This window comes from Etheostoma cragini, chromosome 4 (assembly GCF_013103735.1).
Source record: "Etheostoma cragini isolate CJK2018 chromosome 4, CSU_Ecrag_1.0, whole genome shotgun sequence".
Classification (NCBI taxonomy): Eukaryota; Metazoa; Chordata; class Actinopteri; order Perciformes; family Percidae; genus Etheostoma; species Etheostoma cragini.
The window spans coordinates 12,609,658-12,634,911 of record NC_048410.1 but is presented as its reverse complement, the minus strand read 5'-3'; the positions used below and the strand labels follow the sequence as shown (position 1 = coordinate 12,634,911).

General features: G+C 39.1%; 1 protein-coding gene across 5 annotated transcripts in view; it reads right to left on the bottom strand.

Moving 5' to 3' along the window:
* Positions 1-25,254, bottom strand: part of srgap3 (SLIT-ROBO Rho GTPase activating protein 3) — a 60,454-nt gene that overhangs the window by 20,145 nt on the left and 15,055 nt on the right. For 4 of the 5 annotated variants that reach the window (XR_004656359.1, XM_034869642.1, XM_034869639.1 and 1 more), the window contains exons 2-5: positions 22,513-22,708; positions 13,152-13,314; positions 9,055-9,117; positions 2,072-2,257 (exon numbers count right to left, since the gene is read on the bottom strand). Coding sequence is in view for 4 of the 5 variants with exons in the window: in XM_034869642.1 (XP_034725533.1) it covers positions 2,072-2,257; positions 9,055-9,117; positions 13,152-13,314; positions 22,513-22,708 (608 nt within the window). In the remaining variant the exon portion in view is untranslated. The remainder of the gene's footprint in view (positions 1-2,071; positions 2,258-9,054; positions 9,118-13,151; positions 13,315-22,512; positions 22,709-25,254) is intronic. The other variant, XM_034869641.1, reaches the window with a different exon arrangement.

Sequence of the window (25,254 nt, the reverse complement as noted above, 5' to 3'; positions counted from 1 at the left end):
AGACATTCAGGTATACAGATCTTTCGATTTAATCAACTAATCTATTAGTTGACAAACTCGTATGAGTGTTTGTTTTTTTTAAATCCGAGGACAGCCCATATGTACTGTATGTATATTGGCATACGTGTTTGTGTGTGTGTGTGTGTGTGTGTGTGTGTGTGTGTGTGTGTGTGTGTGTGTATATATATATATGTATGTTTATACACACACAATTCGTATGGGTATGTTTAAAAATATTAAACAGCTTAGTAAAATGTAGAAAATAAATAAATTGTTTGAAATTTTGGGGACAACACTTATTCACTTTCTTGCGGAAAGTTAATTGACAACATTGGGTATGTACAGTAAATATGAAGCAGGGGGGAACAGATGGTTAGCTTAGCTTAGCATAAAGACTGAAAATGGGGGAAGGAGCTATTCTGGCTTTGTCCAAAGGTAAATAACCACAAGACTACTAGCCACTCTAACGTTTAGTAATTGACATGTTGCATATAATTTGTTTAATTCAGACAAAAACTAAAGTGTAAAGACAACAACAGGGCAGATTTAGTTAATTCCCAGGTAAATGGAAGGCTGTGTAACTTCCAGCAAAAAAAAGAAACAGTGTATTTCTCAAAATTCCTTTAAATTACAATTTTGAAAGTATTTACATGGACCGCATGATAGAAGTCCAAATGTTAGTAATGTAGTAACTTAGTTGGTTAGCTATTTGTGTGTCTGTATTTCCAATGTGCTTTTAGATAAATACATGCAATTTTACTTAGAACTGAAAAACATAAACACATTGATTTTGTAAACTCGTGCCTAACAGTATGGACAAAGTAGTTTCACTTTAACAACTCAATGATTTAGACCCGGCTCAGAAAGGTGATTGGCTACTGCAGTTTGAAATACAACTAAAGCATACAAATTCTAAAGCAGAGGGATTTTGCCCATTATTTACAACTCCATTGCCATTGTGATGCAAATTTCAGCAGTGGGTTATAGGAAAGAAGATTAACTTTGTTTCTTCCTTTTCCTCCAGAAAAGAAGAAATGAGACAAAAGAATAAAAGAAAAAATATTCATTGCCACACTGCGTTATAAATAGTGTTCAGTTCCCAAGCCAAGAAGCATCTCTGAGGAGGGAGAGACACTGTCGTCCTGACAGTCTTTTGATTTCCTGCACCTGAGAGATAATGAGAGGTTCATTTACATGACGAAATTCTAGAAGAAGATCCAGAATATCAAAGGCATGCATGCATCTAAAGTACATCATGCTCCAGAGACCACCAGCCCTACACTGCTAGTAGAGAAAGGAGAAATCTGCATAAGACAGAAAGAGGGTTGTGTTCTTGGCTGTGAGTGCTGCAGTTTGCTCAGTGCGTATCTGGGTGCAGACCTTCAGTATTATCCTCAGACTTTTTGACATTACGTTGCGGCCAATCTGATGGTCTACCTCTATTTCCCTCTCTCTCTCCAAGTGAACCCAACCAATAGAGCTATACATATACGCCATACACAGAATATTATAAACTTAAACTGCAATAACTGTGAATACCTTCGTATATTATCACCTTTTAGTGTAATTGAACTTCCGGCAGACATGAAGCAACATTATCATTCATTTGGAGTACAATTTCTGACTACCTGATGAAAGTAAGTCCAATATGTACTCTCCTTTTAACTCTGGTCTTCACTAACTCCTGAGCAAAATATCTGAATCCGTTGTGAGTCAAAATGTGCCATTGCGTTCAGCAGCTGGTTGCTAAATTTGTCTGTATGCCGTTGCACGCGGTGCTGGGCAGGCAATGTACAGTGACAAGTTGAGGGCCCGGAAACCAAAACAATTAGCTAAAATCTCCATAGAGCTGTGAGGAACTACAGGTTTCAGTGTTAATTCAATGTGAGTTCCTCACTATGAGTGACTCCTTTCACATTGCACATAGTCATTAGATGCATTAAATGTCTACACACTGGCCTAAAAACCCAACTGATGGTCCTAGATTTTTAGCAAGAAGATTGAAGCTTAATGGCGCTACATTTATTAATGAATGTAAACAAACACAACACTATCCATCCTTTATACTCACTTTCTCTTTCATCTTCTCAATTTTCCTGACAAAGCTGCGTCTTGGTTGGCGGTCCTCGTGGCGCAGCAGGTTAACGTTGAGATCTCCGGACTTGCTGAACTGCTTCTCCTCCTGCTTCTCAGCGTCCTTCAGCTTGCTCTCGGCACTGATGCTCTCAGTGTGGTACATGTGGTAGGTTTTCATCACCTGCAAGAGGGGCATGACAGATATTACGTTAGTCGATTGCAACTATTTTGCTAATTGAATAATCGTTTCAGTCTCAAATGTGTGGATTTGCTGCTTTTCTTTGCCAGGATGAAAGTAAATATATTTATGTCAATATGTTTGGGCTTTGAACAGTTAGTCACACAAAAACAGAATCAGACTCTGGGCTCAGAGAAATGGCATTTTTCCACAGTTTATTCATAAACATTTTTTGGACTACTTGTTGCAGTCCTTCAGAAAATAATAAAAAGTGAATAAACTTTGGCATTCTGCAGAAATGCAGGGGCAGTTGTCTAAAATCTAAATCAGTATTATTATACAATATTAGTAGTATTTTTAGTCAGCCATAAATGTGTAGTGGCCAATGTTGGGAATTGTAAAATAACATGTAAGCCCTGATTCCGTTTGATGACTGACATAGATACCACCAATCATAGAAACTTGGTGTATCAACTTGAGAAGCTGTATAGATGGTTTAACAAGTGTCATAGTAGGCCAAATATGAAAAGAAAACATACCACAAAGACACGTCTGTGCTTTTGTGTTCATATATCAATTCACACACAACTCCTCACATCATTACATTGACTACAGTGTTGATACTGCTGTGTTGAGACTGCCATATTCCACCCAACAATAAGGAGATAAAAAGGAAAGATCATATTTCTGTTCCAGTGTGTAATTTTCTTCCAAAATCTGGTTTGATTTTAGCTTTTTCATGGTAGCCTGGTGGATCAATTTGGGTGTCAATGCAGCGGTAACACAGATGTCACTACATGTGGAATATTTCAAGTGAATCTAAGGACGTGGCTGTCAAATTTCCAACTCACCTCCTCATCCCCTCTTCACTGTGACTTTCCCTGCCTCTGCTGTAAAACATTTCTACAGTAACTCTCCCCGAACTTCTTTATTTTCAGCTCTTATCCGCAGCATAGCGACGGTGTTTGTTTTATGTGTTCTCTGCAGTTACCTCTTCACTTTGATCTCTACTTAGACGCTCACACTTTCGACACTCAGACACCCCACGCCGCTCCAACATGGTGATGACAAGACTTTAGTGACAGAAAGCCCTTGTTAGACAAGACAGACACATCCTGCGTCTTAAAACCGTCCCAGATGCTCATTGAGAGAGTCTCTACTCTTGGAAGACCATTCTTAATCCTCGTAAAGGAACATCCAGATGTGAGCAGAATCTTTCACGTCTTCAGCATTTAGGATTTTCTATGAACACTTGAGGATGTTAGACAGTCAACTTAAATAGTAATTTATTTGTTTCCTGTGAGCAAGTAAGCAATGTTCACTTTGTCCTGAAATTGAACAGTGGGTTTCAATTTATCTCCATAAGAGCTGCTCATCAAAATCACGTTTCCCATTCGGTCAGTTGCCACTATCATTTTCCACTGACCTCCAACTCTATGAAAGTAATATATACACCAGTGCTGCAACTTGAGGAGGGTCTATTTATTTCCCTCTGTGTGCTGTGTGTATAAATAGTACTCCTCTCCAAGCGATGCAAAAACTCTTAGAAAAACAAGAACAACAGAGTGACAAAATGCTGCAAGGCAAACACCTGAATGTACCATAAATAGATAGAATAAACTATGACTGCTGTTTGTGCATATGCACCAAACAAGAGTTCGGAGTATTCGGCCTTCTTGGAGACCTTGACTGGAGGCCCCTGTCAAACGGACTTTCAACTCACACCTACGGCGGAGCTTTTCGTGCATCCCTGTGGAGGCTGGGGGCATTAAACCTAAATTGACAATGTTCAAAGTTTCCATTGCTAAAGCTGCAGTGGGGAGCTGTGGTCTTAGGTGAGCGTAAACCCACGATCACCCTGGTGGTCACCGGTGGACAGGGAAGCTGTCCGACTGAAGAAGGAGTCTTTCCGGGATATGTTATCACAGTGAATTCAGAAGGCAGTTGCAAGGTACCGACTGGCCCGAAGGGATGCAGCCTCTGTCGTGACAGAGGCCAAGCAGCAGGTGTGGGAGCAATTTGGAGTAGACATGGAGAAGGACTTTCGGTCTGCCTCAAGATGCTTCTGGAAAACCGTTCTTCAATCAGGGGGATCAGAAGGTGTGTGCCAATTACAGGGGTATCACACTTCTCAGCCTCCCTGGCAAAGTCTACTCCAAGATGCTGGAAAGGAGGGTTTGGCCAATAGTAAAACCTCGGATTGAAAAGGAACAATGCGGATTCCGTCCTGGTCATGGAACAACAGATCATATCTTCTCTCTCGCAAGGATCTTGGAAGGAGCCCTTTTCAGGGCTATCCAATCGCAGTAGGACCAAAGTGAGAGCTGTGTCCGGGTTCTGGGCAGTAAGTCGGACTCGTTCCAGGTGAGGGTTGCGCTATGTCACCAATCTTGTTTGTATTATTTATGGACAGGATATTAAGGCGCAGTCGGGGGTGGGGAGGGGTTGCAGTTTGGTGGGCTCAGGATCTTGTCGCTGCTTTTTGCAGATGCTGTGGTCCTGATAGCATCATCGGCCTGTGACCTTCAGCACTCACTGGATCGGTTTGCAGTTGAGTGTGAAACGGCTGAGATGAGCATCAACACCTCTAAATCTGAGGCCATGGTTCTTAGCAGGAAAGTGCCCTCTTCCGGTAGGGAATGAGTCCTTACCCCAAGGGAAGAAGTTTAAATATCTCAGGGTCTTGTGCACGAGTGAGGGGACCATGGAGCATGAGATTAGTTGGAGAATCAGAGCAGCGGGTGCGGTATTACATGCAGTTTATCGCACCGTTGTGACGAAAGGAGAGCTAAGCCAGAAGGCAAAGCTATTGATCTACCGGTAAGTGTTCATTCCTACCCTCACCTATGGTCATGAAGGCTTGGTCATGACCAAAAGAACAAGATCCAGGGTACAAGCGGCCAAAATGGGTTTCTTCAGGAAGGTGGCTGGCATCTCCCTTAGAGATAGAGCTCAGTCATCTCTGAGGAAAACAACTCTAAAGAAAATTTGATGTCATCTTTATTAAAACAGTTAATAAAAATTAGGCCCAAAGAAGAATTTTCAATGCAAGAGCAACTTGATTAGGTATGGAAATATTTTTAAATAGACAAAATTTTTATTTATAAATTTATTTTTAAGAAGGTTAAAATATACCAATCATGCACAAAATAAATAATTTTTTTGTTAATTGAAATTGTGTATTGGAATGTATTTTTCCATTACTAACTAGCTCTGAGTAAACATTGTTAAATACTGCTTAGAAAAAAATGTATGAACTACCTGAATGAATGAATGAATTAATTAATTAATTAATGGAACTATCACCCAGGCCTCAGAACGAAATTATAAATAAAAGAAAAACTGTGTTTGAGACTGAAGAGCAGACATCAGACAAAAGGTGGTGGATCAGAAAGATAAGATCAGCTTTATTGATCCCTTTGAGGATATTAAGTCAGTGTGGCAGGAAATTAAAACAAGTTCAAGGTAAGAAAATGTAATTTCCCTGAGATATACGTATGTCGCTTCATACATTCAGGCTTTTTCTATTTCAGATTTTGTGTTGGTATTGATGAAAAACCACAACAACAACAACAACAACAACAGCAACAACAACAACAGGGTATTCAATCTCAGTAACACTCCTCCTGCACCATCATACTTTAAAACTTTAAACACTGGCGTTAGCCCACATTCTTACCTCTCACTGAAAAACAAGGAATCCAAATAGGATTTCAGTTCTTTCACCATGATGTGTTTTGTTGGCACCCAGTGAAAACTGTTTGAAAATACCACAAGGCACCCCAATGTGGCCCAGCTATTGATTTAGCTTTGTCTGTGCAATCAAATACTAACAAAGGTGCAGTCCTGACAGACTATACAGACAGCATTACTGCTGCCTGAAGGTCATTTGTGAAATAACTTCTATTTAGAGATGTTCCGATACCAGTGTCGGTAGGGTCTCCGATACTGCCTAAAATGGGGGTAAGTACTGGAGTTTGTGCACTGATCCGATACCACGTAATAAACCCTAAAGATAAATAACTGACTGTCAAACTGGATGAAAAAATAAAGTTTGTTGTTTGTGTTTGTTCATGTTTCACAAAGAATTTAACCTGAGCCAGACCAACAACACAGATAGAAATCCTATCACATCCATACAGGGATCGTAGTATACAGTTGTTGAAATATATGACATACTGATATTGGATCAGTTTTCGGTATTGGCCGATACGCAAGTTCAGGAATCAGAATCGGTATTGGGAAGCATTAAATGGAATCAGATCATCTCTAATACTATTCTTACCTGTGCCTTGTCAAACTTTGTCATACATTATGATGGTAACTTGGAAAATCATTTTATATAAATAATGGTAAGTTAGCTTCATTTGTCATTTATTACAGTTGGTTCCAAAGAGCTTTACAATGGCAGCATTACAAAAGCAATACATACAGATATCCAAACCCAAGACTGAGAATAATAAACACTAAAGTCATTAAAAGTAAAAAAAGAAAGAATAATGTGAAGAAAGACCAAAACAGGGGACCCCCTTTACGCATTGTCATGATGGATAGATCAGAGTGAGAAAACAATTACTAGAATTGTGTCCGAATTTTCCAAATTGTATTTTCATAGGAAGTGATTGTTGCAACAATGATACATTTTCCACCTTAGCTGTGAAGGTTCACATAATCCTTGGCCAAATGTTAACATTTGGATTTTAAACATTCAGCTAGACTGCAGCTGAGGCCAAGTACAGCATGAGAAAAGGGACCATGTGGGTTTTATTATGCAGTATCAAACTTAGCCAGAGAGGGGAGAATGGGTGAAGCAGATATATAGTAAAAAAGTAAAAAGGTATTGTTTCACTGAACCTGAAATATAGCCAGACACTGGATACAAAACTGGAAATGGATGGAAGGCAGAACCTTTTGAAACAATAATTGCATTTACATTTTTTAAGATAAATTCAAGTGTCGAGTATCTCAACTCAGATCTCAGTTCTGATCTCAGATCAGTCTTTAAAATGTATTTGGCCAATATAATAGTCCTTTTAAAATGCATATGGATTCATGCACTTTTGATTATCACTTGCTCTTCAAACCACTAATCTATTGAAGCATCTAAATGTACAGATGGCAAGATCAGGGAGAGTTGCCAGCACTGCCTTTTGGTACTTTGACTCTCAACACATTGCATGGATGAATAAATCATATGAGGCAAAACTGCCATTTCTTCTGTTTCACCTCAGGGGGCAGAAGGTTACCAAAGTTGCATGGCGCTCATCCAGGTTTTGGGCACTAATCACCCTCAATAAAAATTCATCCCACAGTGCTCAGTGCAGCACCAGTACAGTAGCTCCTAATCCCTAACATACATCTATCTGCAGGAAATCCCATATACTAACAATTCAGTTCTTACGAAGTATTGTTGAATAAATATACAACTGCAAAGGGTTGTAGACATAATGAAGACAACATTAAAAAGAATTTGCAAAGACTGCAAAGTTTATTAAAAATAACAATTAAGTATGTACGATTATTTATTATGTTATCTGACAGTGTTGTAACAACACGGTCTAATATGCTGACAATTCATTTAAAAAACAGAACCGAGAAAATGTGGTCTTAGGAGACATGCTGCCTTTAATACTGCCTTCTAACTGTGTTACACTGATTTTTGAAAAACATACTTCTTGGCTATAAAGTTCAACAGGAAACTTCCATCCATCAATACATCCATTCAGCACCTTTTAATATTAAAATGTATAGGAAACAGCTGCAGGATACCCAAGAGTTGGTTCCTGTAAAAAATAAAAATGAACATAAAAAGGAAAGAGAAAATTGCTATTTGGACTGTGTGAAAGCTTAGAGAAGAAAATTTGCTTTATATAGAAGTGAATAATATGGACTACCTTTTTTGTCAACTGGCAAAACAAAATGAAGCACATGACCGTTTCAACACATAACAACAATGATAACGATTACATATTGTACCAGTAGAGAAACTGGTCATTACGGTAACTGATTATCCAAAGAAACAAGCAAAGTGGTGAAAATTGATACAACAAAGCAACTGAGCTGGAACAGGTGACCTAAAATGAATGAGCAAATCCATTGTAGGGGAACAAGAAGCGTATTATGCAATCTGCTTATTATTTCTCCTCAAAGGCTCTTCACCTGTCTACAACACAGACTAACAAATTATACAGTCATGTACTAAGGCAGGCAGATATTTCACAGGCCTCCACAGAGACAACCAATGATGTGACCCCTTAACAGGACCAGACCACCAGATGTGAAAGTGATTCTTGCCCAGAATCTGTCTGACTGGGAAAGAAATATATTGTTCCATTTGATCATCAACAACGGCCTCACTCAGACCTGATTATCATCAACATCAACATCATCATCATCACAACCCCATTTGTGCTAAACAGGAACACAACAAATCAATAAAAAATCTCTATAATACAACATCTATTTCAAGTATTTTATGTTGCACATTCTCATGAGATTCTTCTCTCAGTATAACGCAACGCAAGAGCAGCACGAATTACGTCCTCCAAAATGACCATGAAGTTAAATTAGGGCTGGCGGATATGACAATTGTGTGTATTCTTGGGCAAAGCCTAATCTTTCGAAAGTAGTTGAGAATGTATAAAGAAGAATGTATAAAAGAGGACACAAAAAAGGGAACATGAAATAAAACTTCAGACAGATGAGACAGAGAGAGGAAAAATAACTGGATGAGCTCAGTGATGAGATACGGTGTGAGGGATCGATCTGTAGGAGACACAGTAGTAGAGAACATTACTTACTGTGTACAGTTCATTTGTCACCTTCACCAGCTCCTCGTGCATCTGGATCCCAATGTCCTTGCTCTACAACACAGCAAACAGAAAGAACAGGGGTGAGACAACAAATACCGTTTCAGCCATTTAGCTATGACCTGTTGGAACAAGCCCAGTTGGTCATGCCGACACTATACCCTTGAAGAGTTATAGTGAAGTATGTCAACAATTGGATATAAATCCTAATGACTTTGGTGTTTATCTGACTTGTCAACAGTGCAACCGTCAGGTCAGAATTTCCACTTGTCCAACACTACAAAATGCCACTGAAATGAATGACTGACACCTACTCTAAATGCTCACCAAAAGATAAACCCTGTATATTTAGGTCTTTCTTCTTCCTAACCCTAGATGTCTTCACTGAGAATATTTGATTTTATTTGTCATAAATGTTCTATTACCAAGTCAGAGTAATTGAATTAAAATGTTATTCTAAAGTTTGAAACTCGACAACCAAAAGCACACCACTCATTCCATCTCATCGGCTCTTCCTTCCAGTCAAGCATGAAACAGGCTGCACGAGGAAATGAAATGAGGAATGAAAATATGGAAGCCGCTGCTTTAAAAACAAAAAAGACATTGATACTGAAGCTCACAAATCTATTGCACAATGTACAAGCAATCATTGTTGGGCTTTAAATTTCTTAGCGGTACATCTTAAGTACACTTTCACTTGACAAACTCACTGTATCTCTGTGCTGTTGAATTGCAAAGGCATGATTTCCGTTAGCCAAATGTGCTTCCTGCTTCCTGTAAATATTGCATGTTTCATCACACCTCGTTTTTAGACTTTTGCAGAGAGCACGTGTGAAGTGTGTAAAGGGGTGAAAACAACGTGTGATATCTTCTGACAAAGAAAAACACTGTCTAAGTGTGTGTCAATGTGCTCTACAAAGATAAAGAAAATGTACTAATGCATCAAGAGGAAAACCATTTCCTGTGTCTCATGTGTCATTTTAACAGTGAAATGATTGCTTAAGCCATCCTTTCTTTCTGCTTCCATTACCAAGTAATATGTTGTGTTTGGAAGAAACTGCTGGAGAATCAGCAAACACCTAATAAATCTACAAAGTTAATTTTACACACTAAAATGTGAATATAATTATTTGTCTATCAAGTTAAAATTTGTTTTTCATTTGTCCTTAAAGGTCTGATATTGTGCTTATTTTCAGGTTCACTATTGTATTTTTGGTTTCTACTTGTATATTTGGTTTCTACTTGAACATGTTAACATGCTTTAATATTACAAAAAAAACACATTATCTTTCTCATACGATCTTTCTGAATATACCCTTTGTCTGAAACACTCCGTTTTAGCGGCTGTCTCTTTAAGCCTCCCTCTTGAAAAATCTCCGTCTGCCCTGATTGGTCAGCATCTCTGTTCTTCAGTTTCTGTAGTGTTCTTGGAGTCTCCGCACCATCATTTCAGCAGGTGAATGACAGTAACAGCACTGTATCGGCACTCTATACCTATATGTAGTATATTTGTGACATCACAATAGTACAGAAGTCCTAACGTCTCGTTGAAAGGAAATTTCTGAATTTGGACTGTCCTAATTTCTATGTTGATTGAGCGTTTTGATACTTTCAAAGTATTTACATGACACCACAAACTGGTTTATAATTACCAAAGACATTGAAATTTCACTTTGTACAATATGGGACCTTTAATGCTACCATGTAGTGGTAGGATCAAAAGAATTACAGTTTTTAGGCATAAAATGTGGTTCTCTGTGTCAATTTGTTTTGTAAATTTGATTTTAGTGGATATTTAGGTTTTAACAAAACATATTATACACTATTAACATAATGTGTTTCATAAATTATTGTTCCTTACACTATGAGTCAGGGAGCTGAGCCCCATTAAAGTACTGAATTAAAAAAGAAAACAGGCCACCACAGAATAACCTGTGAAACGTTGTATTATTATTTCTGAGCAACTACTTGCAAGAAATTTTAGTGGCTACAAATTATCTTTCACAAAGTGTGATTTAGTAATCTGAAATTTACCCCTTTTTGGCAAAACAAAAGTCTGATCTTAAAAGGTCTTTACAGGTGATGGACAAGAAAGGAAGAACTCAGTTGAAAGTGAAAAGGCAATGTTCACGATTGAAACAATGACACTTGTCAGTTAGAGATTGATGCATGCAGCTAATTAGGTTAGATGTGTGGGCTTTTGGTATGCAGCTAACAATAGCTGAGGGCTTGCATGCTGCATATTAAATCGGCAGTGTGTTATGTGCTTTTAAATATGGCAATACGGTGGTTCTTTTACAGTAAGTGTGTCAAAAACTGACTAATTCTGGTGCACCCAAAACAGTGTATCATAATGACCAAGCAAGATGCATAATGGTCATTTCAAATATGAGCCATGAGTGTAATGTTCTGTAAAATCAATAACACCACATATTTGTCCACACCCTGCTCTGCTACCTGTGCTTGAAAGAACTAACTACTAGTGAGTCAGAAACTTAACTAATCACCAAAATGGGAAAACCTCATCAGACAAAATCTTGCTCCAACAGTATGGTCATAAATTAGATTATGAAATGTACCCAGAAGAGATAAATCAAAATAACATTAGCAATACAGGAGGGCTTTTATCTTTTGATTTTGTTTGTATCTAGAGTGCAGGCATTAAGTCCTATTCAAACAAGCACTGGACTGAATGTGATAAATGGGCAATGTCCTCAGAGAGCTTCAGCAGTTGGTGAACGGCATCTGTATGTATCAGTTGCTCTGAAGGGAGACAGACTGCAGCATGTAACGCAGAGGCTCAGGAAGAGCAGAAAGGTTCAACCAGCAAGTAAACCAATGTGATGCAACACACTGTAAGAGCTGTTGCGGGTCGTATTGTAACAGCCCTTATAGAAATGCATGTTAGTATACATTCTTAAAATCTTCCCCCTATGGAAAACAGAAAGTAGCACAATTGGACCGGCTGAAATTTATGTATTAATATAGTCTCTTTGACATTAATTTATATTGAGAGTCATGAAAACAGAGGCCGTTCCTTCTGTACGTTCACATTTGCCACTCCTGTAGCAATTTCATTATTTGAGACAAGAGGAGAAAAGAATATCATACATGTAGGGAATCATAACATATTGATCTTCACATCACAAATAAATACAATATATCATTTCTATAATATGATACATTCCCACGATAAGTCAATATAAGTCACAGTTTTGTTTGTCATTTATACGCTAAACAAGCCCTTGATCAAGTTTTTGTCAACAGCTTTTTGTCCTTGATCACCTTGTTGTGTACAACAGTCAATCGTCCAAAGCTCTTTTCCTAATTTCTATTTAACATTTTTTATTTTCTGCAGAGCTCCATGACGTTTTGATGCATTATTTATTGCCTCCCAATATGTCTGTCAGTAGCAGGGCCATCCATTTATTCTTTTAAATATAGAAAAAGCTACCTGACGGCACCTGACTTCATAAGGACAGAGTGTTTCTCCTTTTTCAGATCTGGCACAGTTTCTGAAAAACACTACACTTTCATACACAGTATACACACAGAGACACACACACACAGACACACACCCACACAGTAATATCTGAATGGAGCCTAGTAAGCAGAGTGCAGCACACATACAGGAGGGCCTGCAAGGTGAAAACAGGGTTCTGGTGTTTGGATAAGACCTCAGTCATCTCTGCTATGTGCTGACTGTGGGCCATATGTTGCTCACACATGTAGGGGCTGCAGGGTGTTGGACGAGGGGATTCTTAATTTCACTTTTCCCCATGCTGTTTTGACTGCTCTGCAGGCCAGACAGATCTCATACACCTTCTACTAAATCTATCTGCACTTGGACAGAGCTCATAGCTACCACAATTCTTTGGGCTTCCATTAGTTTGTACGCTTAGACCAAACTGAAGCCAAAAAGTTGATAAGTAGCTTTTAATGTTAGCTGTTGCAAATTCGTACCTTGCAAGTTCAACTTTATAGCAACACCAAGGCATGACAACGAAGCCCAAAATTACGTGCACTGTGGTGATAAGATGGTAGCAGTAAACAAAGAGGGAAGGATGAGGATGAGGAGTCTTGGTGACCTTCTTAAACAGGCGAATGATGTCCTCGCTGATCTGGGCCAAGCGGGCGATGACATTGTTGGTGTATAGGTCGCTGAGGGTGGCATGGTCACGACTCTCTCGCCTTGTCTGGTTCAGCACCAAGTACCAGCAGTTTACTGAGGATAGCAGGTGCTGGTCTTTTCTATTACAAAAAACAAACAGGACAAATGCAAGATTGTTACATTATGGACAGGTGGTAGTGAATTTCAATAGTCATTTGCATAATCCCAGTTTAAAAAGAACTACGAGTCAACAGCCACGCTAACAACTCTGTGAGTGCTTCGACCAAAATGCTATCAGCATGCTAACATTGCTTACAATGACAATGCTAGGATGCTGATGTGTAGCATGTGTAATGTTAACCTTGTTTACTATGTTAGTTTAGTTTGTTAGCATGCACACAGCTGAGGCTGATGGGAATGTCATTGATTTTGCATGTTTTGGAGAAAGTCAAGTTTTAAAAACCAGGCACATTTGTACCTTGGCGCATTGCTATGATGGCGGATGTTCACAGTAATATTTAGATTTTTAATATGTTGCATGTGTCTGCCGCTGTGATTCCCTGTGTGTGTGTGTACTTTCTGCTGCCACAAGATAGCAACACGCCAAAAATGCACCTGAACACACCTCCCTTTAAGAATAGCACACCTATGGGTGCAAAGATGGGCGTAGGTGAATTAGCTATTTAAACAACGTGGGTGCAGGATGGAAAATTAACAACTGCGGCCTTAAAATAGCAAAAACACGTGCGTCGTTATTGGTGTGATAGGGGGGCGCTACTTAGCTACTGTCAGCGCAGATCTTTATGATGACAAGAGTGAAGAAGCCGGCTGTTCTTAAAGAATATAATCTCTGTCGACATTATAAACACTGACTGGAAGCTGTTATTATAACTTAGATTTGAAATCTCTCTCAGACACAAAAAAAAACCTCTCACTGTATATTAAAGTGTTGTTTTTGATTAAGTTCACTTCACATTTGTCCGATCTCCACATTGTAAAATGCAATATTGTTCAAAATAGATCAGCATCAAGATTGATATTGAGGTACTTGAGATTTTCACAGAGGAGAAAAGGAAAATAGGGATACAGCAGGAAATGTTCCACCTGCTGGTGTCTTCTGTTCGGTGAATCTAATGAGATACAGAGCATTTTTTGCACAATAGCCACAAAGTGTAAATATGTATTTTATTATTCCTTAATATGTGTTCAACTTCAAATTAATGACACGCAAAACATTTCAATTTAAAAGGTCCACAACTTGAACGTTTAGTTTTGGCCCTTGAAACGGAAGACCAGGGGAACCAAAGTGGTGGGCCGACTGTCCGCCTACCTAACATGTCATCCCTAGAGCCATGTCACTATAAATATACAGAAGGATTTATTTTCCAATACTTAAATGGTTGTTGGAAGAATAACAATAATAAGTGAGTCCAAAACAGGACTAAATAATGCACTATGGTGTTTTATATGCAGTATTAGTATTTTTATTTTATTTTTATTATAATAGATAAAAGCATTTGAAGTTATTGAAAACAATATCGCTACAAACACGATCTGCTGAAAAAAGACACCATGTTGGGATAGAAAAAAACAAAGGAACCATTGTGGCATAAATACCACAATGTTTCCATTGTTCTTGTTGGTGTATGTCTTTCAGCACACTCCAAACAAGTCTTCGGTCTAGTAAGGCATTAACTTGTTGTAGATGTATAAGGCTGTGACCATAATGATCTAGAGAGTCATGGGCCCTGATTGCTGCATAATCACTTTTAAACTGTCTCTGCCTCTGGTGATTTCAAATAGAAAAGACCAAGGCACATAGCCATCGAACCAGACACACACAAACACAATCCCTTCAAACCCATACCTTGTCTTGTTACTATGTAATCAATCATCCAACCCAAAAGGAGGAGACAAAAAGAGAGAGGGGGAAATGAGAGCAAAGGAGGGAGAGAGGCAGAGCAGGGTGGGGGATAGGGTTTCACTGTGGCACAGAAAAAAGAAATGAACAGCACCAACATCAAAGAGCCCTCCTTCAGAGAGCTTCCATGATGCAAAACACATCTAATGAAGTTGATATCTGTCTACTCCAGAGAGCTTCTCCGATTATTCCTTTACTTAACTCTGCCCCTAAACACACTTTTGCCAGGCTGACAGGACACAAACACATTGCCATCAGTGCCTGGAAGAAAACAGGATGGAATGTGTCAAAAACTTCATCTATCTACTTATAACTGGGTCTGCATTATTTGGTATTCTTACAATAGCGGCCCTGATGTAGAGCATATTCTTTGTTGAGCCTCTGGGATGACCAATTTCTACTGTCTCACCATCTCTCATTTTGTACCAGTTAACTGACCTATCTGCCCGTAAGGGACGCAGCTCCTCTGTGTATGATTGCAGTTGGGAGGTTAAGGAAGCAAGTACTCTCTGCTGACCCCTAAAAGTGATCCGAATTGATTCATCACATCCCTAAGCACAACCAGGCTCCCATTTTAGTCCCTTCTTTAGCATCTTCAGCTAAACATTTTATGTTTCCGGTTCAGTTTAATCCTTGGCCCCTCTCTATCTGTTGGTTAAATGTGCTTGCGGTGGCTGCGTTGGCTAAGTCGGTAGAGCAGACGCATGTAAACATGGAAGTTTATGCCTCGCCGCAGATGTACAGGATTCAAGTCTGACCTGGGACAATATCCTGCATGTCTTTCCCCTCTCTCTGTCCCCTTTCTCACTTAGCTGTCCTGTGCATTAAAAGGCAGAAAAAGCCCCCAAAGAAAATCTTAAAAATAAGAAAACAAGCTTGTAGACCTATAGTCCTAAATGTTACACTGTCGCTAAATCTGCTGCTTAAACCACTTTTCATTTTAGATTTTGATGTGTTTAAATTAGTAATAGAGTACCAAGATATGTCAAAGTGATAATATTAGAATTTAATCTATAGGCCTTAAAAGTATTTGTTTGCCAGTAATTTATAGATGAAAAAATTCTCTTCATTATGCATCCAACAGAACTAAGAGTCTATATACATGCTGGCGTCCATGTTAGGTGTAGTGGTGCTCTGAGCTAAATGCCAACGTACAGAATGCTAACATGCTCACAATAACAATGCTAGCATGCTGATGTTTAGCAGGTTTAATATTTATAATGTGCATCATCTTAGTACAAGCATGCTGACATTGGTTGATTTGGAGCAAACACAAAGTACAGCTTAGGGTGATGGGTATGTCATTAGTTTAGACCAGCAAACACCTGTTTTTAGTCATAAATTAAATTAGCAGACCAATTAAAATTGTAAAAAAACTAAAATGAATAGGGCAGCCTCTAGCTCACCTTTGTGTGTCAACCCCCATCCCTCTCTCCGTCTTTCATGTCTATCCAATGTCACTTTAATAAAAGGGAAAAGCCCCCAAAAAATAATCTTAAAAAATTAATTACTGAAAAGAAAATGTATGGATGGAAAGGAAGGAAAGAAACAAGGGTGATAGTTAAGGGGAAAAGAATAAGAAGTTCTAAAAAGGTCTGTGACCAGGGTTATAGTTTTTAATTTTAATGCTCAGGGTTAAAGCCTCAAAGAGTGAAACAGACAAAAGGACACACACAATCTCTTTTCCCATTTGCTGTTCTCATTTTACAGGAATTAGAGACAGAAGGTTGGTAATTAGGCATATGTACCAGCAGCATCTCTGGGAGTATTTTAACACAGAAATAAATGTAGCTTCTCGACTATTTTATTGGGAAGAGACACTACCTTTCTATACTGGCTCTTAAACAGAGGCCTACCCATCACAAAGGATCAACTTCAGCATGCAGCAAAACTCATTCATCTCCACTCTGTATCTACTTCTCTTCGCTGATTTCCCGTGAAAAGGCTGAGTATCAGTCGAGAGCACGCGGTTCAATTAATCTAGAGGGCTTCAAAAGGGTTGCTTTTGGATGGCTCAATGCCCTCTGTATTTATTCACAGGATATCATTAACATGCAGAAGGCAAGCAATGAGCTCTGAGAGTCTCTGGAGAAGCGAGAAGGAAGAAGAGGAGAGACAAGTGCAGCTTTATGGCATCCTATTACATCTGTCTCTTCCTGAAAAGCACTGCCTGGCTGTCTCCATGGTTTTTACAGGTTCTGCACTGTCTCTCTGAGGCAGACACACACATGCCGTATATTCTGTGAATGCATTGGAAGATCAGAAACAGAGACAGTGGAAGGGAATTCGGAAACAATGCAAGAGTGTACTGTATGGTGGTAAAATATTGCAATAATCCTTTGATTCAAGGAGTAATTGATGGCCTACTGTTGCCATCGTGTGCATACCCTGAATGAGTAAGCATTATATAGCACGGTGCATGTGCTTTAAGCATGGCTGCACTGGATGCCACCAGCTAATCACCAAGGGCCTATGATGTGTCTGAGCCAGGATTTCCAGAAGGAAGTGTGTATTTATCAAACCAGGACTAGGCTCTGGGAAGGCCTTTAATCTCCTGCCTGCATGCTGCTTATCAATGAAACAGCCAAGGAAAAGAAGGAGCCAAACACAGTTTCAAAAGACAAGGGGCACATGCAGCCAGCTTTGCCATTCAAATTTGTTTTGCCTCAGTTTTCAAGCAGGGCTTCAATATGCTACAGCGCAGATCTGCACATCATTTAGCACGTTGTTCCTTTTTTTGTGAGCAGACTCACTGCCAAAATTTAATAACGCACAGCTGCACTGACACAGGGGCCAGAGCAGCACGGAGTACAGTGCAGCGTCAATAAAGGGTTTGACAAGATCTGAAAAACAAACTGCAAACCAGTTAATCTATTGATGTTGTACATGCTGACTTTCACCAGCTGGACTTGTCAATCTGACAAAAGCAGGGAATCGACTGCTTTGTTCAAACAAACCAGGTCAAAAGAGATATAGTTGAACCTTTTACCTTAGGAGCTCCTGAGAGCCACCATGCTATGACTACATAGTAATACAAAATAGGACTAAAACTATAGCTGTAGTATGGTGCCAATGCACAAAGCACCATTAAAGCATCTGGTTCTATGCAGCAGACATCAGTCATTATAATGATATCATAACAAAAGCATTGCATTGCTATTTATCATAGTGTCTCTTTAAAGACAACTGTCCTCTGGACACTTAAATGTAAAAAAAAACAAAACAAGACATCACTTGAAATTGACAAAAAGCAGCTTCAAAGCTAAAATAACTCACATTATAGTGTATTGTTGCATGTATGTAGTGCAAAGATCTGGCGCTGTGAAGATACCAAGCAATTTTCTCCCCCAGTTGCTCCCAAACCACTTGCCTGGATACACACACACAAAGAGATTAACGCATGCACGCACACACACACACGCGCGCACACACACACACACACGCGCACACACACACACGCGCACACAAACACACACACACCACTACAAGCCCTATCTTTTCTCTCTCAGACAGGTTATTCTACATATCAATATTGCAAGAATTGCCTTTTTAATGATGCTGTTCCTTCTGAATATGTCTTTGTGATAGACAGATGAAACCCAGCCACTCAAATTTGATGGGGTACATTATAAATCCAATCCATGAAACACCCCGAAAAGTCTGCTCCATAGTTATTATTAAGTTAGCTGTTGTCTCTTAGGAACTGTGAAACAGTAAGATAAAGGAACTGGTGAACTTATTGGCACAGCAACTGCAGTATAGGGAAGCTCAGTAAACCTTTGTTGTGTCTTTTCACTGTGACAAGTGAGGTAAAGTGAAAGAGCAAAATTATCCTTGGTCGGGTTGCTGCCATGCAGCTGTAGCTGCAGTTGCAGTATCTGTAAATCACTGTGGCATTCAGCTTGCTAATGAATCTGCACTGGGAGGGTTCAGCCAACAGACTAAAGGCTATAATCCAGCTCATATGGATGTCTGTCCTGGTCAAAATCACTCTATTTTACTGCTCTGTTTTGACTGCTCCTGGAAAACATAAAATGTATAAGTAGGCACAAGATACTAGGCTGCTTCTGAAGTACTTTTATGCAGTACAATGCAGAATTTACAGAGCACAACTTTTACTGCAATGAATGACAGTCACAGGCATTTTGTAGTGGGTCAGGAAAAGGGTAGTTCAGATTTCTTATATCATAGATGACACATACTGTAGATGGCAATTTTATAGATGAAAAATCAATTATTCACAAAATGAAAGAGTTTTTGATGGGGTTTATTGTTGCATTGTTGGCCTTTTTTCAAGACACCGCACTTAGACACTTGTTGACTTCTGGCTTTTAAGTCTGCCATGATCTAGGTAGTGTAAAATACAAAATTATTGAAACATGTGTCTGAGGATTAGGGGTTTATTTCCAACACCTGTCCCTTGCTGTGTGGATAGGATCAACTGTAGACCAACAGCAGCAGCATCACAGTTCTGTCTAACATCAGCCAAGTCTTAGACGCCACAGTAATGAACGCCTCCTCTTACAAATCTGGAGTCAATTATCCAGTCAAATAGGCATTCACATCACACACACACTACTCTCCTAAATACATGTGTACGTGTCTACACACTTCTAAATGATACTACATACTTATTCTGTATCCAAAGTGTCAATAAGCCCAACTCATAATAAAAGTACTTTGATTTGCTGACAGTTATTTATCTTGTTTCCTAATAAGGAACAGAAGGCACAATGAAACACACATGACAGTCATGTCCCCTAACTTTCAGTTTGTAAAAATAACTAACGCACTTGGTTGGCATGTATGAATGATACTTAATAGTCAAACTTACTTCCCTTCAAAACCATTTAATAAGGTGAATTGGCTTCTCGTGGATGGGTGGCAACATAAAAAAAGGGGCACAATAAGTATATCTGTTTTTGAGGATCATATGGTAAATTACCAACTTAAGAAAGCCCTATTGTCCATACTGTCAATTATGAGCAGAAAGCTACTGTGTGGAAACACTTTGCATGTTGTGCATAACGTTAAAAACATTTTTATCATGCAGCAGATGACACAATACACATTTCAGGATTCAAAATATATAAATGTAAGGAATGCAATAATGCTGATTCTTTTTGCTGGAATCAGAGCTAGGGTTAGACTACATATATTTTGTGGTAGTCATCTCTAGAGAGATGCCACCAGATCTGCTGCCGGATCAAAGCTGGTTTTGTGTCGTGTTTCCAGACTGAACTAAGCTTCCCTGCTTGCCCGAGGTTCTTGATTTAGGGAGCATGCCCTGCGTGAGTCATGTACCAATATGATGACTGTGGTTTCTTTGCAGACGATCCCTCTTTTTTTCACCAGCATATATTTCAGTTTTTCAAGAGCTGCAAATCTAAATAGGTCAAGGCTCAAGTAAGCTGATAGTGATCTGATGGCATTAAATTGTTTTTCTTATTCACCGTTTCCCTTAGTAAGGTCTATTCAGGCTTTTTTTGTATTTTGCCATGCTTTACCTTTGTCTTCAACATGCTTTACTTCAAAAAATATTATTTCCTATATATATATATATATATATATAAATTCAGTAAAAGGGAATAGGAAGTAACTTACTCTATGTTTGCATTTGTATATATTGTTTAAGTGTAGTTCATAATTTGGTACAATATACTGTAGATAGTTTGAGCACACACTTTAAAATATAACAACTAATCTATCCTTGTTAGTCCATACCATTTGTATAATACGGTGATGTCCCTTTTGCTGTTAACCCTCCAACTACAAAGGTTCAACTTGCCAACAATCAAGCAAACATGTACACTACCAATAACACTGCATGGTCCCGTATTATTTTCACTAATAAGTTACTATCTTGAAATCATGATGAGATTGTTCATTTAAAAGGTCCCATGACATGGTGCTCTTTGGATGCTTTTATATAGGCCTTAGTGGTCCCCTAATACTCTATCTGAAGTCTCTATCCCAAAATTCAGCCTTGGTGCTGAATAACAGCCACTAGAGCCAGTCTCACAATGAGCTTTACCTAGTATGTGACATTTCTGAGTCTGTAGCTTTTGAGGAAGAGGAGGGGGTGGGGTAAGGTGGAGGATGGGGGCGTGGTGTTGACCAACTGCCACACTGCTCGTTTGAAAGCCATTATGTCTCTCTCTCATGGGTGGGCCAAATTCTCTGGCCGGGCAAAGAAGAGAAAGGGGAGGTAACTTTGCTCTTTATAACCTCATAAGGAGCAAGATTCCAGATCGGCCCATCTGAGCTTTCATTTTCTCAAAGGCAGAGCAGAATACCCAGGGCTCAATTTACACCTATTGAAATTTCTAGCCACTGGGGAAACTCATATTAATAGTGTTTAATGAGAGTCTGTCATGTAATGGATGTCATTTAAAACATAATAAAGCATAAAGCTTAACTCAAAGCCTTCTTCTCAACAGATGTCAACTTCTTTAATGAGCAGCATCCTCATCATCCTGCCAGAACCAGCTGACCTTTGAAGATGTCATAAAGAGCTTGACTGTAATAATAGATATTCCCTTAAAGTACATAATTATATCGGAATAGTTTGTTGTATATTTCTGCACTGTAATCAAACAAGGCACTGTGAATAGCAGCAGGGCTGGGTCTTACAGCCAGGCTATAAATAGTGAAGTGTTTAGAGGGGGATAAAGTCACTTGACATATGGACGCCTGTGGTCTGGGTACACGTTAAAAGGAAAAAAAAGGGACAGTCGCTTTACAAACATTGATAAACAACAAATTGTTTAGTTAAAGTAAACAACAATAAGAAAAGTAAATGTGAAAATGCTGCTGGTTTAAAACAACAGCACACAAACAAGGCCATAATTTCCGCTGACAATAACAGACATACATTGTCCCACTCATGTTTTTAAATTCAATTATTGTCGCCATATTTTTATTGTTTCAGCTAGATTTACTCTCTCTAAACAATGTATTTTTTATTGTCAAGTTGTTAAAATCCAGATTCGATAAAATGGTTGATGTGCTGTTGATTTGCGCTACAATTACTAATGAGATAATAGCAATAAGCTAAATGAGCAATGTTGAGTTATTTTGGGGCTTTTTCTTGCCCTGGGTTGTGAGAGAGAGCCAGCCGACAATGCTCAAGGCTGAAAAAGAAGTGCAAATTCCTTTGCATACAAGCTGTATTTGTCGGTTTTCTCCTAAAAAATGTGGCATAATTGAATATCAATCAAATGTTAAGTATACAACAATAAAGGTCAGTCATTTTTTTACTGAAGATGCAAATGAGCATTTCTGTTTTTTCATGAGACTACATTCCTTCGGATAGATAAAGATACTTAACCAAAACCAACGCCCTGTCAAATGCCCAAACACTGTACAGGCAACAGTTAGCAACAAATGTTGCTGCATGGCAGGGAGGGAAACTCACTTGAACTGTTGGTGTTCCCTGGAGCTGCGGATCTTGGAGGAGAACCTCTCAGCCAGTTTCTCTAAGCTGCGGGAGTATTCCAGTTCAATCTCTGCTTTGCGGCGGAAGAACTCCTGCAGGTCTTGCAGCAGCTGGATTCGAGACTCAGACTGTTGCTCCAAGCATTTGAACTGCTCCACCAGCTGGTTACGGATCTCTGTCCATCAAAACACCAAACAAAAATGCTATGAGTCAGCGGTTTATACTGCTGTCACAACAGCACACAAGGTCAAAACCCATACATCATGATGAAGTCAAGGATTAGTATGAAGTGTATTACATTGTTTGCTCTAGAAGGTATTTCTCAGGTATCAAATTTCCACACACTGAGTTAAAGGATGGTTTCTGCATTGACACTTAGTGAGACTGTGTAGTTTTTTTTCGATTTACTAAAGGAAGATGAAGCTGTTTGGGCAGGTTATCCTTAAAATCTAACATGGTGTCTCAACATGCACTAAAATGCTGTGTAATGACTTGTGTAGCAAATGCCAATCTTCAGACAAATGCTGCCTAACGATTAACTGACACAGTAATAATTAATTTAAATAACATCCTATTTGTTGCACCTTTAAGATTATTTCATCATTTTTGATCAAGCTACACCATGTAAAACAGGATGTTTGTGAATATAGCGCTATTTATATCAAATGGGAAATAAGTGAAAAGCTTGAGCTTGCCTTTCATTATCTGAGAAGCATTATAGCAAAAAATACATCATGTCACAATCAGAGGAACACATTTAACACAAGTCAAGCAAGGCTGCTAAACCAATCATCTACAATCTACAGTAAATCACAATTTTGGTGTATGCAATTACTAATAATCAAAAGTTGTTATTCTAAGCCATTTTAGACCAGCAGTAACATAAAGCCTCTAGCTGTAGGTGAGAATGACCAGTGAGGCTCCATGCTAAGCTGTGAAGTGATGTGTGTATATGACCTCTCATAGGCCCACTTGGAGCAAGTAGAAGAGTTTTATTTCTCCTTAAGGGCAACCTGATGCTGTCAGGCAGACGACAGATCCTTCATGCCAGTGGGAACCCACAACAGAAACCTGATTCATCTGTGTAGTGCTGTCAGCAGCAGCAATGACGCCTCTGCTCAGGAACAGAGAAACCCATTTTGCAGAACAGAAACACAATCTGATGGAAGAAGCTACCGCAAAAAGGATGAATCCTCCTGAACTATTGAACATCCTTTATTAGAAACAAAAATGTTGTTTGATCATGTCATATGAAAGATGTTTTAATGTAACATCCAAACACCATATGCCTTAGTCCAGTTCCTGAGTCAAGTCTAGCAGTATAGGATTCCAGATTAGTAGTTTCATTGCGGGTGCTTTTTCTTGTGATCTTTAGGATTTCTTCAAACCAACAGTGTGGTGACAAAATGAAATTTGGAGCATCTTAGGTTTCTTTAGAAAACGTTGAATTCTTTCATTTAAAAGTGCTAACATCAGCCAGTAATATAAAATTGTTCAAATCATGCACTTGTACACAAAATGTATTTGTCCGGCCCCTTTCAAACATTTCCTCCACCTAAAACACTCGTGTTTATTTCAGTCTTAAAAAGGTCTGCGTGATAATGCACTTGAAAACAGCAATGGAAAAGGGAACTTCCTAAATGTAAGTCACTGCATGTTGTAACATCCTTGATGACTTATTGAAAGTTATAACCATAACAAAAAAGGATCATGGATGGATTTTAAAGATATGTGAGCCATGGCAGTGACACTCTGCCACGCAGATGAACTGCTGCCTGAATGGCAAAACCACTTCAGGGACACAGACTGTGTTTCCATGCTGTTGAGGGTGTAATTTGGTCAGCCAAGCCCTCCTCGTGGATTTCACTTCTAGGGAAGCTTGCCATTTGAACTGAAACATTGATGTTGTGGGGGTGATCCTTTTCTCTCCCTATGATGTCGTGCCGCCTGGCCTCTGCCTTGAGCGGCATGCTTCCCTCTGTGGTTAACCGTCCCAGCCTCTTCTTTATGAGGGGCCTCCCTCTCCTTCCCAGCTCTGACGACTTAAAGAATAGTTTTTAGTGGGAGCCTTGAATCAGAGCTCGGGGAGATGTACCACTTTACTGCTTTTCTCCTGACAGGAATGCCTTACTTTCGCATACATGCAGCTATGTTCTTTGTTTGCAACAGGGTTTTTTGTTATATATTATTATTTTTGAAAAAATGTTGAGCCAAGAGAAATGCCCCCAGGACACCTATGTGCAGGAGTGACAGCGAGGACTTTTGAAAACAGTCTTTTACAAAAAAGAGAACTCTGAACCACCAGCTGCAGCTCTGCATTTGAAAGATGAGGCTGGAAAAATAGGTCATGCACACCAGTACTGTGCCCTTCCCTCTCAGAAACCATGAGCAATTGGAGAATTATTCCCTAAGTAGTCCCAGCTCTCTGAGTGGCTTCGTTGGCTGCGGTTTATACAAAGCGAGGGACCCCTCTGTGGTTGTGGAGAATGTGAATGTAGGACTGAAATAAAAGTGAAGATTGTTTATCTTTTTGAACACCAACATATTTCCTGTGCACTATTATTAAACGATAAAGAAATCTTTCTGATGTCCATAATTGTCTGTTTTCGAGAATGATTAGTGGTTGAAACCACCAACAAATCAAGTGTTTTTTAGGCTGTTAAAAATATTAATGTTTGGAGTTATTAATGTTTAAATTATTACTGTTAAGAGACCTCTTAA